At 48.8% G+C, this 14,456-nt stretch overlaps 1 protein-coding gene across 4 annotated transcripts in view; it reads right to left on the minus strand.

Moving 5' to 3' along the window:
* MIDEAS (mitotic deacetylase associated SANT domain protein) overlaps positions 1-14,456 on the minus strand; it is a 67,805-nt gene that overhangs the window by 12,212 nt on the left and 41,137 nt on the right. For all 4 annotated transcript variants that reach the window (XM_027066114.2, XM_053224684.1, XM_053224683.1 and 1 more), the window contains 5 exons: positions 10,628-12,348; positions 8,977-9,276; positions 2,662-3,007; positions 620-686; positions 14-156 (listed from right to left, as the gene is read on the minus strand). In XM_027066114.2, coding sequence (XP_026921915.2) covers positions 14-156; positions 620-686; positions 2,662-3,007; positions 8,977-9,276; positions 10,628-12,100 — 2,329 coding nt within the window. In that variant the 5' untranslated portion in view covers positions 12,101-12,348. The remainder of the gene's footprint in view (positions 1-13; positions 157-619; positions 687-2,661; positions 3,008-8,976; positions 9,277-10,627; positions 12,349-14,456) is intronic.

A 14,456-nucleotide genomic window follows, 5' to 3' on the forward strand; every position in this document is an offset into this window, starting at 1 on the left:
GGCTCCCTCTCACCTTGCCTCTGCTTCTCCCGGCTGCTCTCTAGGTCCTCCCACGGCTGCCACACCAAGTCGGCCTTGTGGGGGTCTGCAGCTGCCAGAGCACGATCCCTTATGGAGGGGATTTCCGCTTGGAACCGGGAGCCCACATTGATCCGTCTGCAGGGGTGGAAAGGGCAGGGAGTGAGGCCTCACCTCGCGGGCACAGGGAATCTTTCTCTCTGGGATGGGAGAAGATGCAGGGGGTAGTCCGCAGACGCTGAGCACAGCAAGACCTCAACTGAGTGTAAGGAATTTGGCTTCCGTGAGAACAGCCTGGCAAACAGGACCTGGTAGTGCCAGAAAGACCAGGCCCAGAGGTTGGAAAGGGGAGAAGCTTCAAGTTTACAGATAGGGAAAGAGTCTCTTGGACTGCCCTGCCGATACTCAGAGGCAAATTCAAACCGAGCTGGTCCTTTCCTTTAGGGTGGGGACAGTAAAGCCCAGAGCCAGTTGCAGAATCTCAGAGGCTGTTCAGCCCTCTGTGGGCCCCACACAACCCTCCTCTTCCTCACAGGGCCTGCGTGCACTGGACCCCATCGGCCACCCTCGTACCATAGGCCAGAGGAAGGGCTGCACTTACGGCTCGATGCTCACTGGGGTGGCCTCTCCCATCACAGAGAGGACAGGTGGGGTGACTTCAGCGCTATCTATGGGACAAAAGGCACATCGGTGAACGGCACCCTCCTGCCTTCAGCAAGCCGCCCCTCCCCCACCCCACCCTACATGGCTGCTCTGTTTGCACAAGAGCCATGGCAGTGACTCACAGAGACTCGTACTTGGAAATCAGGCACGGTGAATCCTGGCTCCTCAGCCTGCAACTGTGACGACTAACTGTGACTTTGCCAAGCACGTGGGTGCTTCTGTTTTCACACCTGCTGCAAGGGGCTATTACTACCTACCTCCTAGGGTTAATGCGAGGACTGAGTGAAATCATGCACAAAGCCTCGCCCTCAATAAATATTAGCTACTACTACTACTACTACCACCACCCAAAGCTGGGTCCCTGCCCCAGGAGCTCCCATACTACAGAATTAGCTCCAACATTAAACTATGCTTGCTCTAGTAAAGAAGCTGAAACGTTTGGCACACTAGCAAGGCAGTGAAGGAGAACCCTGTTTATATCTCCTCACTTCCATGCTGGATTCTCTGCCTCAGTTTCTCCTGAACTAATCTTAGTGCCCCACATGGAGGCACTCCCTTGCTCCAAAAACCTTTGCTGACCTCCCCCCCTTTGCAACTTGCAACTCCTCAGCTCGGCTCACTCATGCAGCTCCCCTTTCATCTATGCCTCCCACCACCCCCTTGCCCGGACCCTGGAACCTAGCTGACTGCTTACTCATGGCTCCTCGCTCTTCCTGCACGGTCCTACCTCCAGGCCTTTCCACCACTCATTCCGGGGCCGAGTATGCCCTCCCCACCTCCTTCCTAGGTTCAAGCTCTTAGCTCTAGCCCCACCCTCTCCTGGAGGCTTTCTCACCACCCCAGGCTAGTAGGCTCTGCAGGCTTTGGAGGTTAGGGTCTCCCTCACTCACTGGCTGTTGATCCCACTGTGCCCAGAACCTCTGCTTTTCTGTCTCCCAGGTTTCCATGTCAACTCCCTAATGACCCTGTACTCTCTTTAGAACTGACAGACCGGTGCTGTCCCATACACTACTGGAGCCTTCACAGGACCCAGTTCAATGCTTTACACCCAGGTACTCGATAAATGCTCATGGATGGACAGGCCTCTCTTTGTTGCCAGTCTGGTCTCTACAGTGATTTCTTCCTGCGCAACCCAGGCACGGAGAGAAGCTTGGAAGGTACGTGGGAGGGTGGAATGGAAGGCCAGCCCAGAGTGAGCCATTTCTCACCCACAGACACCAGGGGGCACCAGAGAGCTAGGGCATGGGAGGTTAGGGTCAAAGGGTAATCTAGTGATGGGAGGCTTCACCCTTGTTCTACTACCTCTGGAGGTGTTTACTCCCACTTAATCCTCCACCACACTACGAGATAAGATTATCCCATTTTTCAAAGGAAATGGATCTTTTTGTGGAGTGGCCCACATTTTTCAACAGTTCACCACCCGGGCCAGCCAAAATGTCTGCTCTTGGCCAAAACAACTATTTAAGAGCCCCAGGAGGCAGGATCTACCACATAATATTAAGAGCAAACATGATGTGTCAGGCATGGTGTTTTAAGTGCTTTACGTTTGTTGCTGCCTCTGAACCTCACCACAACCCCGTGAGTTGGCTATCAGGTTGAACATAGGAAACTGCTATTTGTGGATCCAGAAATAGATTAAATTGGCAATTTCACCAACAACCAAGTACTACTAATATCCTCAATTAAATACTAAAGAAACTGAAGCCCAGAGAGTTTCAATGACTTGCACAGGGAACATAACAGTAAATTGTAGAATTGGGATTTGAACCCAAGCAATTGGGCTGATACCCCCTACCCCATCCCTGCCTGTTCTTGAACCAAGACAACCACCTTTTCTCTCTCAGAGAAGAGACAGTGGAGCCCCTTTTCCCAGTGTTCCAGCCAATCCCCAGCAGCCTTATCGTCAGAGTCTCGTTCCTGCCCATTGCCCTCCCTCCCCACATTCCCTGCCCCCATGGCCCCTGAGGGTGGGTCACTCACTAGACCGGAGCAGGGTGCGATGGGCACTCTTTGGCGTGATGGGAGGAGGGGCTGGGATGCTGCTGGTTGACATGATGGCATTGAAATAGAGGCCGGAGCCTTCCCGCACAGGACTGAGGATTGGGGGAGGGGTGTAGGGGGGTAGCTCAAAACTCCGCTCAGAGGGGTGGTCAGCTAGGCGGACAGGAGAGCGCAGGTGGCTCTGGTATGGGGTGATGTTGGAGTAGACGGGAGGGGCAATGAAAGTGCCCGCCTTGGTAGGGATGATCAGGGGCTCAGGCCGTGGCCGCTGCTTTGGTTTCCGCACTGAAGGTTCCCCTTCCAACTTGACATTCATGTCATCAGCCTGGAGAAGGAAACAGAACCAAGGTAGCTCAGACTCTTATGTGCTGGGAAAACTGAAGTCTTGACCACTGCTGGTCAGTCTCACCTTTCGAACTTAGCCTGCCCACCACACCCACCAACGCAAGCCTGAGACAGGGAACAGGTCCAAATGTCTCCACTAGGGCAGGGGTCAGCAAACTGTTTCTGTAAAGGGACAGATAATAAATGTAGGCTTTGTGGGCTGCACCCAGTCTCTGTTACATATTCTTCTTCTCCTCTTCCCCACTCTTTTTAAATAATCCTTTTAAAATGTTAAAAAAAAAAAAAAAAAAGATACAAGGTAAAATCTATTCTTACATCTGGATATGGCCCACAGGCCATAGTTCCCAATACCTAATGTGAAGTATGCTATTGGACAGAGAACTGTAGTAGTTAAGGGCCCAGGCTCTGCAGCTAGATTGCTTAGAATGGGCTCTACCCCCTTTACTTATCACTTAAAATGTCTTAACTTCTCTGTGCATCATCATTTTTAACATGGGAATAGTAAGTACCTACCAAATGGATTAGCTATGAGAAATGAATTAATATGTGGAAATCACTGAGAACAGTAACTGACATGTAGTAATTACTCAATAAATACTGGCTGCTATCAAGCTGTATATTAGATGGAGGTCCCTACTATGTGTCAAGACCTGAGCTGGGCATGGGACCACAAAAGGAAGAAGACAGTCCTGTCCTTGCAGCACTTTTTCTCATAAAATTAGTCCTACGATAACAGACCAGCCTACTAATGCTGTCAAAGGTTAGCCCTCCTAGCTTACACTTCTCCCTGCTCGATATGCCTCATGGGTCTCCATGTAGAATAGAGGGTAGAGCTGTAAGGGAAGAGAAGCCTTTCTCTGCTCCATCCCTATCCTCTCAAAAGAGAATGGAACCCTATGAGGGTGAGCAATATCCAGATCATCTCCCTGAGTACAGAGCTGGCCCATAGGTGAGGTTGGCCACATTGACTAAGTAGACCTGGGAAGAGTAGGCTTTCCCCCTCTCCCCGTGTCCAGCTCCCACAACACCTTTCAGCAGAGGGCATTGACTGTCCATGAGGTCTTGGCCGTGTCCTTTACCCACTTGTGCCCTCTTTCCTTTTCTATAGACTAGGAAGAAATGAAATTTTTCATTCTTTCTCCCTTAGGGGAACAAGATGATTGCACAGAAAAAAATGCAGTGGAACCAAAGGCCCCAAACTTGTTAGACAAGAAATCCAATATGAACTCAGTTAACCGTAATGATTTGTAATTTTGTAATAAGGGAAATGGAATTAAACTATTTTGAATATTTGACAATATTTTTTGTATTCATTTTTTTTAGGTGTGATAATATTGAGGCTATGTTAAAGGAAGGAAGGAAAAAAGGAAGGAATCTTATATATAATGTACTTCAGATATAAACCTAAATATTTATGAACTTAATGATATGATGTTTGGGATTTGCTTCAAAAAAAAAAAAAAACAGTGGTAAGGAAAAGTAGAGATACAAATAAAAAATGATTTGACTATATTTTGAAAACCATGAAAACTGGGTGATGGCTAAATATGTAGGTTCAATTTACCATTCCCTATACTTTTGTGCAAGATTGAAATATCTACAGTACAAGGAAAAACAAATAACTAAATAAAAAAAGTAACCAAAAAAATAAACATCTTCCTAAGCCTGGTGTAGTGTAAGTGCTCACAGGTGGGAGTTGCAGGAGATCCAAATTCCAGGGCTACCTCTGTCATTACTTGGCTGTATAAACATAGGTAAGTCTCTGGCCTTTTCTGGACCTATTTCCTCAACTATGAAATGGGTATGTTGAGCTGTGTAGTTGTTCAGGCTCCTTCCTGCCATCCTCAGGATAAACTGAGGCCTCTAGCCTCCAACCTCTATCACAACCAGAGAATAAGACCCCAGAGAGTAGAGACTGTGCTGCTCATGACAATCTTAAAGCTCCCCTTTTTGTTACAGAGGACAGAATCACAGGCTAACTCTCCAGCTGAGGATAACTAGAAAATTCAGGCTCAATATAAAAACCACATTTTTGAAGGTATCAGAGAGCAAATAAGTTGTCAAAGACCTGAAGAGCCAAGATACAGGAAATGAAAGAAAGTGAAAAAGTGAGCCCAGCATCTGGAGTTGTGCTTTCCCTAGAGGTGGGTGCATTACTGGAAGAGGTAAGTGGGAAGCTGAGCAACTAAATGGAGTTTAGGGCTTGCCAGGGAAGGAGAGCCTGATAATCCCCCAGGCTTTGGATTGGGACTCCAAAGGGCTATATCCTCAGAACAAAGGTGAATCAGAAATAGATTAGTCCACATGTGGAATAATGCCCAACTTAAAATCATCTCATTTCAATCTCTGATTAAATTAAAATAATTCAGGATTGCTAATGCCCTTTGCTACCCGTCAGACGCAAAGATAAGTCCTCTCTGGAAGACAAGAAAAACATCCAGAGTCTTTAATTACTTCAACAATTTTTCATATATGTCTGACATGCAATTAAAACTAGCCAGATATACAACAGAACAAAATGTGATTTAAAAACAAGAAGTAATGTAACAGAAAGAGACCCATGGGATCCCATTAATGGAGTTATCAGACATAAACTTTAAGAAAACTATGCTTAGGTTATGCAATAAAATAAAAGGTTGAAGTTTTCATCAAAGAATTAGAAACTCTAAAAATGAACCAAATAGAAATTCAGTAACTGAAAAAAAATAACTAGAAATAAGAACTCAGTGAGTTGGCTTAACAACATATTAGATACAGCTAAAGAGAGAATATGTAAACTAAAAGATAGTCCAGGCTAAGAGAAAAATGGAAAACACAGATAAGTGCATAACAGACAAAATAGGGGATATGGTAAAGAACTCTTACAAATGTGTAACTAGAGTCCCAGAAGGAGAGAAGAGAAGAAATAGGACAGAAGAAATATTTAAGGAAGACTACAAATTCTAAACAGGATAAACACAAAGAAAACCAATAGGTATAACAGCAAAAACTGGTGAAAACCAATGACCAAAAAAAAAGAAAAAAGTTTAAAAGCAACAAGATAAAAAAAAAAAAAAAGCTTGGAGCACCTGGGTGGCTCAGTTCGTTAAGCATCCGACTTTGGCTCAGGTCATGATCTCACGGTTGGTGAGTTCAAGCCCCACATCAGGCTCTGTGCTCACAGCTCAGAGCCTGGAGCCTGCTTTGGATTCTGTGTCTCCCTCTGCCTCTGCCCCTCCCCCACTTGCACTCTGTCGCTCCAAAATAAATAAACGTTTAAAAACTTAAAAAAAAAAAAAAAAAGCTTAAATTCAAAGAAGCAACAATATGGCTAATGGTGATTTCCCAACACCGTAACTACAATGGAAGTCTGAAGACTATAGAATGACATATCCTTTTAGTGCTAAGAGAAAAGAACTACCAACAACAGAATTCTCTACCCAGCTTCAAAAATGAAGAAATAAAAACATGTTCAGACAATCAAAGACTAATAAATTTCATCATTAACAGACTTGCACTAAAGGAAATACTAAGGGATATTCTTCAAGCAGCACATAAATGATCTGAGATAGAAGCTTGGAGATATGAGAAGAAATGAAAAACAACAAATACATACAGTAAGTCTTTCAGGCTAAAATGGACAACAACTGAACAAAACAATAATGTTATCACTGAGTAATGTATAGAATTGTTGAATCACTAGACTGTATTCCTAAAACTAATATAACACTATATGTTAACTATATTGGGATTAAAATTTAAAACTTAACAAAAACAATGATGTTATACCATCCTGGTGATGTTAAAATATTTAGAGAATGAAAATACATGTTAATAATTCTATAAGTGAGAGATTAGTGGAAAACAGAGTTAAAGTGTTGTAAGAACTTTGCATTGTTCTAGAAGAGGTAAAATATGAATTTACATTAGATTTCAATAAGCCAAGAATGCATATTTTACTCTCTAGTAGCTCTTCTCAACCAGAGAATTAAGGCCTAATGTAAGTTTTCACGGTATGTAATGACTTAGCTTCTTGCCTGTGCATCTAGAAAGGGTACGAGCTATGTGCCATCCTCCAGTGAATTGCAAAACTAGTCACTCAAATTCCTTATTGTGGGGCTTAGTTCCCTCCAATTAATCCAGGTAAGAAAGGCTGCTTGGGTAATTACTAAAGGAGTAATAATTAAGTAAATAAATAAGAATAAGGAATAAACAAGTATATAAAGAATATATTAGTAAAGGGGGGAAATGGAATGACAAACCCAATCAATCCAAAGTGGGAGAAAGGAGAGGTAGCGAAGAACAGAAGAGGCAATATGGAATAAATAGCAAAAAGTAGAGAGCAGATTTAAACCCAAGTATATCAGTAATTGCATTAAATGTAAACTGTATCAATGCTCTAAAAGACAAAAGTTGTTAGAACAGGTAATAACAAACACCAATTATATGCCACTTGAAAGATACACCTTAAGCGCTAAAAGTAAAAAGATGGAAAAGATACACATCGCATCTTTCTCCCCACAACACTAACCAAAAGAAATCTAAATATTTCACAAAGTAGGAGCAGCTGGGTGGCTCAGTCAGTTAAGCATCCAGGTCTTGGTTTGGGCTCAGGTCATGATCTCATGGTTGGTGGGATCGAGCTCCATGTTTTGTTTTTGGTTTTTTTTAACGTTTATTCTTTTTGAGACAGAGAGAGACAGAGCATGAACGGGGGAGGGTAACAGAGAGAGGGAGACACAGAATCTGAAACAGGCTCCAGGCTCTGAGCCGTCAGCACAGAGCCCGATGCGGGGCTTGAACCCACGGACCGTGAGATCATGACCTGAGCCGAAGTCGGACGCTTAACCGACTGAGCCACCCAGGCGCCCCTCGAGCTCCATGTTTTGAACTCGGAGGCTGCTTGAGATTCTCTGTCCCTCTCTCTCTGCCCCCCCACCCCTTCCCCCCACTCATGCTCTCTCTTTCTCTCTTGAAATGGAATGAAATAAAATAAAATATTTCACAAAGTAGATTTTAAGAGGCAAAAAGAGGGGCACCTGGGTGGCTCAGTCGGTTAAGCGTCCGACTTCGGCTCAGGTCATGATCTCACAGTTTGTGAGTTCAAGCCCCACATTGGGCTCTCTGCTGTCAGCACAGAGCCTCCTATGGATCCTCTGTCTCCCTCTCTCTCTGCCCCTCCACGACTCACGCACATGCGCGTGCTCTCTCTCTCTCCAAAATAAATAAACACCAAAAACAAAGAGGCAACAGGGTGCCTGGGTGGCTCAGTCAGTTAGGCGTCCGACTTCGGCTCAGGTCATGATCTTGCAGTTAGTGAGTTCAAGCCCTGTGTCGGGCTCTGTGCTGACAGCTCAGAGCCTGGAGCCTGCTTCAGACTCTGTGTCTCCCTCTCTCTCCGCCCCTCCCCTGCTCACGCTCTGTCTCTGTCTCTCAAAACATGAATAAACGTTAAAAAAAATTCTTCTTAATAAAAAAAAAGATGCAAAAAGACTAGTAAAGATAAAAAGAAACATTTCACAATGATGAAGTGTCTAATCCACTTCTAAATGAGTATGCATTGCATCAAAATGTGTAAAACAAATACTGACAAAAAACTAAAATAGATAAAACCCCAACCTTAGATTTCAACATATATATGTTTGTACTGACAGGACAAGTAAACATCTCTATATCCCAATGCCTAGCACAAAATCTGACCCATATTAGAGGTGAAAATTTGCTGACCTAAAATGAAAGAGATTCACACATCCTAGATTTTCATAAGCAGTCTCAATTTCAAGTATAAAACTGTCTCATTGTCTCCCCTAAGTGCATTTATCCATAAGTTTGGCTTGGAAAATATAAACAGTATCTTGCAGGTTGCTTGAATCCCTCCTATACTACCATGACCTCTTTTTTCCCATAGGGTACTAGGCCCCCAGGAGCACACAGATACTATAGGTGTTTGCATGGGGAACCCCCTCATACCTGAGCTGGAGCATCAGCCCCAGGAATACGGGTGGACCGCCTGCGGGTGACAATGACTGACGGCTTGTGTTCAGCGGGGTTCTGTTCGGGACCCTTTCCATCCTCATCAACACCTCCAGCTTGGGCTGCCTCAGTTGGGTCCACAGTCCGCACAGGCACAGACACTGGGATGATGAGGGGTACCATCCCGCTGTCCTCTCGTGCTCGCTTGGCAGCTAAGGAAGGCTCAGAAAACTCCACCCCACACTTGGTGGTTGAAGCCAGCACACTTTTCCGCTTCTCCTCAGAGCCATTGGCATCCTGGAGAAGGAGAGGGAGGGGGAATGAAGGTAAGACTTAGAAGATAAGTCCTAATAAGTCCAGGACCCCTAGTCGCATTTGATTCAGGAACCCATAATGGTTCCCAATGGTCTTTCCCTAAATACCTTTTCTCTCATCACACTCCCAAATACTCTCCATAACCTCCCTCTGCCAGGTCCTCCAATCCTGGCCTGGTGCAGCGGTCTTCAGATGACCATCTTGGGCCACAAGGGGCTTACAGATGTGTTTCGTTTGACCTGCACAGTGTGTGGCACGTGCAATAGTATCTAAATTCAAAACCTATTTCTGCAGGGGCGCCTGGGTGGCTCAGTCAGTTAAGCTTCTGACTCTTGATTTCGGCTCAGGTCATGGTCTCACAGTTCAAGAGTTCGAGCCTTATGTCAGCCTCTGTGCTGTGTCAGTGTGGAGCCTTCTTGGAATTCTCTCTCCCTCTCTCTCTCTGCCCCTACCTCACTCATTCTCTCTCAAAATAAATTTTAAAAACTTAAAAAAAAAAAAAACAAAAACAAAAAAACTTATCTCTGCAAAAGAAAGTAAACAAGGAACTTTTTACAAGGTAATGATGGTCTTTGTATCTTTTCCCCATTGGAAACTGCCTGAAGTCAAGTTCTGTAGCTTCTGACATGCCAGCCTTGCTGTAGGCATTGGGGGTTGGGGAGGGGGGGGGAGGGGTTGAAACCTCCAGTGAAGGAGGGGAAAACACTGGCTTTGGAGTCAGATGCCAGGCCTTTATCTTAGCTTTATAACCTTGGAAATCCTCCATGGGCCTCAGCACCCTGTCGTAGGGTTTGATGATAAATTACTTCTCTGATCAAGTGTAAGAAACTCCACGTACAAGAGAGGTGCTCAAATTCTATTCATTCTTCTTCCCTGTTGTTACTGTCCTTTCTTTTAAATCAACTTTATTGCCAGTAAAATTCACATACAACAAAATGCACCTATTTGTCATCAGTTCGATGCATTTTGGCAAGTATCATCACCTGTGGAAACCACTGCCACTGTCTCATTTTAGGATACTGGATCTGGCAATGGTTTCACCTTCCTCAACTCCCAATCCTTCATGTGCCCAATGAAGAAGCCAACCCATGACAGTGTTTTGCACCTTCCTGCCTGCAAACCTTTCATCTTTCCTTCAGGTATGAATGCACCTACGTAGAGATTCTTTGCATGGAGGGAGTTTAGAACTTCCTGAAGCATATGGGTTCTTTCATTTCCTTCAGTGAAGAAGAAAACCACCCCGTAGACCTGGAGTCACTTGCTTGCCCCTGGCCGCAGACACAGCTCACCCGGCCCTCTGCCAGGCCAGGCCTCCATCCCATGCCACTCTCACCTTTGCGTTCTGCAGTGAGGCCAGCTCCACTGCCTTCTGGGCCAGGGTCAGCAAATTGGCCTCCTGGGATGCCCGGCGCCTCCGTCGAGTGCTCTGGATCACCCCACCCCGTAGCACCTGCCCACAGTCCCCTGTGCCCACTGCCCGCATGCCCTCCTCGTTGCCCATCGTGGGAGCCTCCCGCTCCCGACCGTTGGGTGCCAGTCTCTCCCCATCAGACAGCAACTGCGACTCCCTCAGCTCCAGCGGGAATCCCAGAGCTTCAGAATGGGGGTGCCCCAAGGGCCCGGGTGGTGGCTGCTGTGGGGGCCAGTGATGTAGGAATAGGTTGCTGGTGGGCTCCTGTCCAGGCTGGGTGCCAGCCACATCCAGAGGGGCAGAAGGCAGGACACCCTCCTTCGAGAGGCGGCGGGAGCGGCGGGGGAAGGCGATCTGGGACTGAGGTAGCACAGGCTGTGGGGCTGACTCCTGCAGGAGGGCCTTGCGCAGTTCTGGGTTCATATCAGGGTTGGGGGGGAAGGGGTAGGGCGCCATGCTGTGGTGAGCCAGGTGGGATTGCCCCAGGGGTCCGGCCGGCTGCAGGCCAAAGTCCTGGGGCTGCTGAGAGGGTGGCTGCTGCATGGGATAGAAGTTCTCAAAGAGCTGCATCTGGGGAAGGGCGGCCTGTTGCTGCTGCTGCTGTTGCGGCTGCTGCTGCTGCGGCTGCTTCTGCGGTGGAAAAGCCGCAACGGGATTGGGGGGCGGTGGGCCCTGCCGGAAGACCTGCCGGTTCACCTGGTGGCCGAACGCCAGCTGGAAAGGTTGCAGGGGCAGTGTCTGGTTTGGGGGCTTCTTGGCCACATGGAAAGAGTTCAGGGGCGTCTGGGGCCGCCCTACCTCCAGCTGCACCTTCTGTGGCATCATCGGCCGCACGGCATTTCCGTAGCGGTCCAGCTGCGGTCCGCCTCCTTTCTCCCGCTTCAGTGCCTCGGGGTGGTTGTAGTAGGTAGAGACCCCCATGCCAGGATGAGGGCTCCCCTTGGGTCCGCTGTAGAGGGGCAGGCTGTGGCGGTTCCATGTCGAGTGGGGTGGAGGCTGGCCTGGCTGCTGCTGCCAGCCACTGTCACTGACACCCCCACCGCCTCCACGCTCAGGGCCCCGCCCTGGAGCCATCACAGAGTTGGGCCACTTGACCGAGCCCACCTGCTGGGACAACATGGCCGCCGTGGTCCGCTCGGAACCATACACCACAGAGTTCAGCAGGGCCAGGCTGTTCGGAGGGGGTAGCTCCACAGGCTGGGAGACAGGGGCGGCCCCTGCTGGACCCTCGTGCCCAAAGTAAGGCTCCTCCTTCACTCTGGTGGACTGTGGAGGGGCTGGGGGCTGCTGTGGGGCCTGCAGGGGTGGGGGCTGCTCCTTGGGAGCTGGCTCCTGGTCCCCAAAGAGGCAACGCTTCCGTTTGTTCTGAGCCTTGGGCTGGGCCTGGAGGTTCATGGTGTGGCCAACTGGGCCCCGGCAGTGAGCCCTACTTCACCAGCTGCCCATCCCCTGTGGGGATGTTCTGCTGGAAGCCCAGCTCTAGTCCAGGAGCCAGTGGGGGCGGAACAGGGGGAGGGGAAAGTGCTGGGGGGTGAGGTCAGGCACAGGGCGAAAGAACTGTTGGCTCTTCCTTGCTCTTTGTAGGATGGCTCTTGGGCTCCTCTACTCTTCCCAGTTCATGATGTTCCACAGGACCCTGGAGCCTGCAGACAGAAGAATAGGGACAGTGTCAGCCATAGCCTCCCAGGATGCCCCGGATGTTAGCACAGGTATGAGAGATGGACCCAAGTTCACAGAGCAGCACAGGTGAGGCAGGAGCCAGAACCTTGGGGGAACTACCAGAAGGCAGCGCTTTGTGACTCTCTGTGTCCCACCACCTCACCCTGCAGCATTTGGTTGTGTAATCTGTACCCGGCACAAAGGCACCACCCTGGGAACAAGTGGGGCTGAGATCCAGTCAGAGCCCCTGTAGCCAAGATGGGAAAAGGAGTGACAAAGGCCACGTTGAGCTCCCATCTCAGTTGACTCCCCTTGCCCAGTTGCTCGAGCACATCTGTCCATGCAGTAGCCTCCCCACCAGACCTAGAAGGAGCTTTATGCAGCCAATGCCTCCTTTGATGCTCTGAGCTTATCTCAAGCACAGGAAGTAGAGACAACAGGGGTCATTCCTAACTAACCATGTGGCTCCGGGGTGGGAGCCCACCAAGTCCTTGCAGAGTCCAAGGCCCAGGGCTAGGCTCACGTCCTTTGCACTGAGGCAGGTAGGTGAGGCCCTAGAAGGGTATGTGCAGTTCTAGCCCCACCCCTGGGAGGAGCTGCAGGGTGGGACCGTGGCTGCCAGAGCCTTCCCTAAACCAGCACAGAACCTGTTTTGCAGCCCTGGCTGGCTGGAGGCAGGATCCAGCCTGGTAGCCGTCTCCACCTACCCTCCTCCTTCACTGCCAAAGAGCTCCCGATCAAAGGACTAGAGTAACTACGATACTGAGGGGATGCAGATTGCTAGAATTTAGATCTGGAGGAATTTTCCTATGACATAGTGTGAGTTAGAGTGCTCAGAGTGTCTGTGGTTATTTTCTAACTTGATTTAAAAAACAAAACAAAACACGTTGCTCTATTTATCCTGCTACAGGACAGTCAAAATGAAGACCAGTATTTTATAACTTACATGTATTTTCAAAGACTTTGTCTTTCTTCAGAGAGGGTTTTTTTTTTCCCCCTCCCTGGGAAGTTGGTGAGGGTGGGAGCTACATGGCCTACTTCTTCCCCACGAGATTCTGGTCCCGAGCCAGTCAGGCCAGGAAGGGAAGGGAGGGGAGCTCAGGAAGCCCTGGGGAATAAATCTGCAGGTCCGGACCAACCTCAGACCTCAGACCCTAGAAGCTCCAGGTCCTAGTTAGCAGTCCCAGGGGTTCCCAGGAAATCAACCCAGCCAAGAAGGGCCGGGCGGTAAGAGCAGGCTTGCAGTGTGAGGCCTCCTATCACCCGTTCACAGGCTTCCGCAGCTCCCCAGCCCTTCCCCTCCTGAGTGGCTGTGACTCACTCCAGCCCCCCCACCACCTGCCTTTCACTTTCACCAGCACCCAGAAGGGGAGGAACTTCCTCCTCCATTTCCTTTCTCAGCTCTGGGCCCTGAAGTAAGTGAGAGAGAGAGAGAGAGAGAGACAGACAGACAGACAGACTCTTCCCGCTAGCACCCCCTTTGTCTTCACTTATGCGAGCCTGGGGAGGGAGAGAGACTAGGTGGGCATCCAAGAGGTCCTGGCCCTGGTAGCAGGGGGACAATTTGGAGCAGTGGGAGCTCAGAGGACCAGCTTTAGAACAAACTCCTTTTTTTTTTTTTTTTGCCTTTAAACTCTCATTCCCTGACGGCCAACCCAATTCAGAGCAAAGACCCAAAAGCCAGGCCCCCCTCAATGAAAATAATAACCCCCGGCACCATGGTGAAGCTGCAGGCTGGGACTGTCCTAGCTACGGGAGTCAGGCTCTGCCTCGCCCAGCAGCAAGAACAAACTAGAAGTATGTGTCTGCAGAAGCAAGGCAGAGGAAGGAAGAATGTGCTGAGGGGAGGGCACTGAGGGGGAGCTGGAAGGTCCATGTGCCTCCAGGGGACCTGAGAACCCCTCAGGTGCTCACATGCACTTGTGCATCCCCTGGTCCTACAGGCATAGACTGCTCTCCTACCCCAGTCACAGCCCTCTTGCCTTTGAGCCACAGCATGGGCTCGGAGACTGGAGGAAGGGAAGGCCCACGTGGCAGATGAGCCTGGGTGTACGTGCGTGCGAGTGTGCACCTTGTGGAGGGTACCAGGCAC

The sequence above is a fragment of the Acinonyx jubatus genome, chromosome B3 (genome assembly GCF_027475565.1).
Source record: "Acinonyx jubatus isolate Ajub_Pintada_27869175 chromosome B3, VMU_Ajub_asm_v1.0, whole genome shotgun sequence".
Lineage (NCBI taxonomy): Eukaryota > Metazoa > Chordata > Mammalia > Carnivora > Felidae > Acinonyx > Acinonyx jubatus.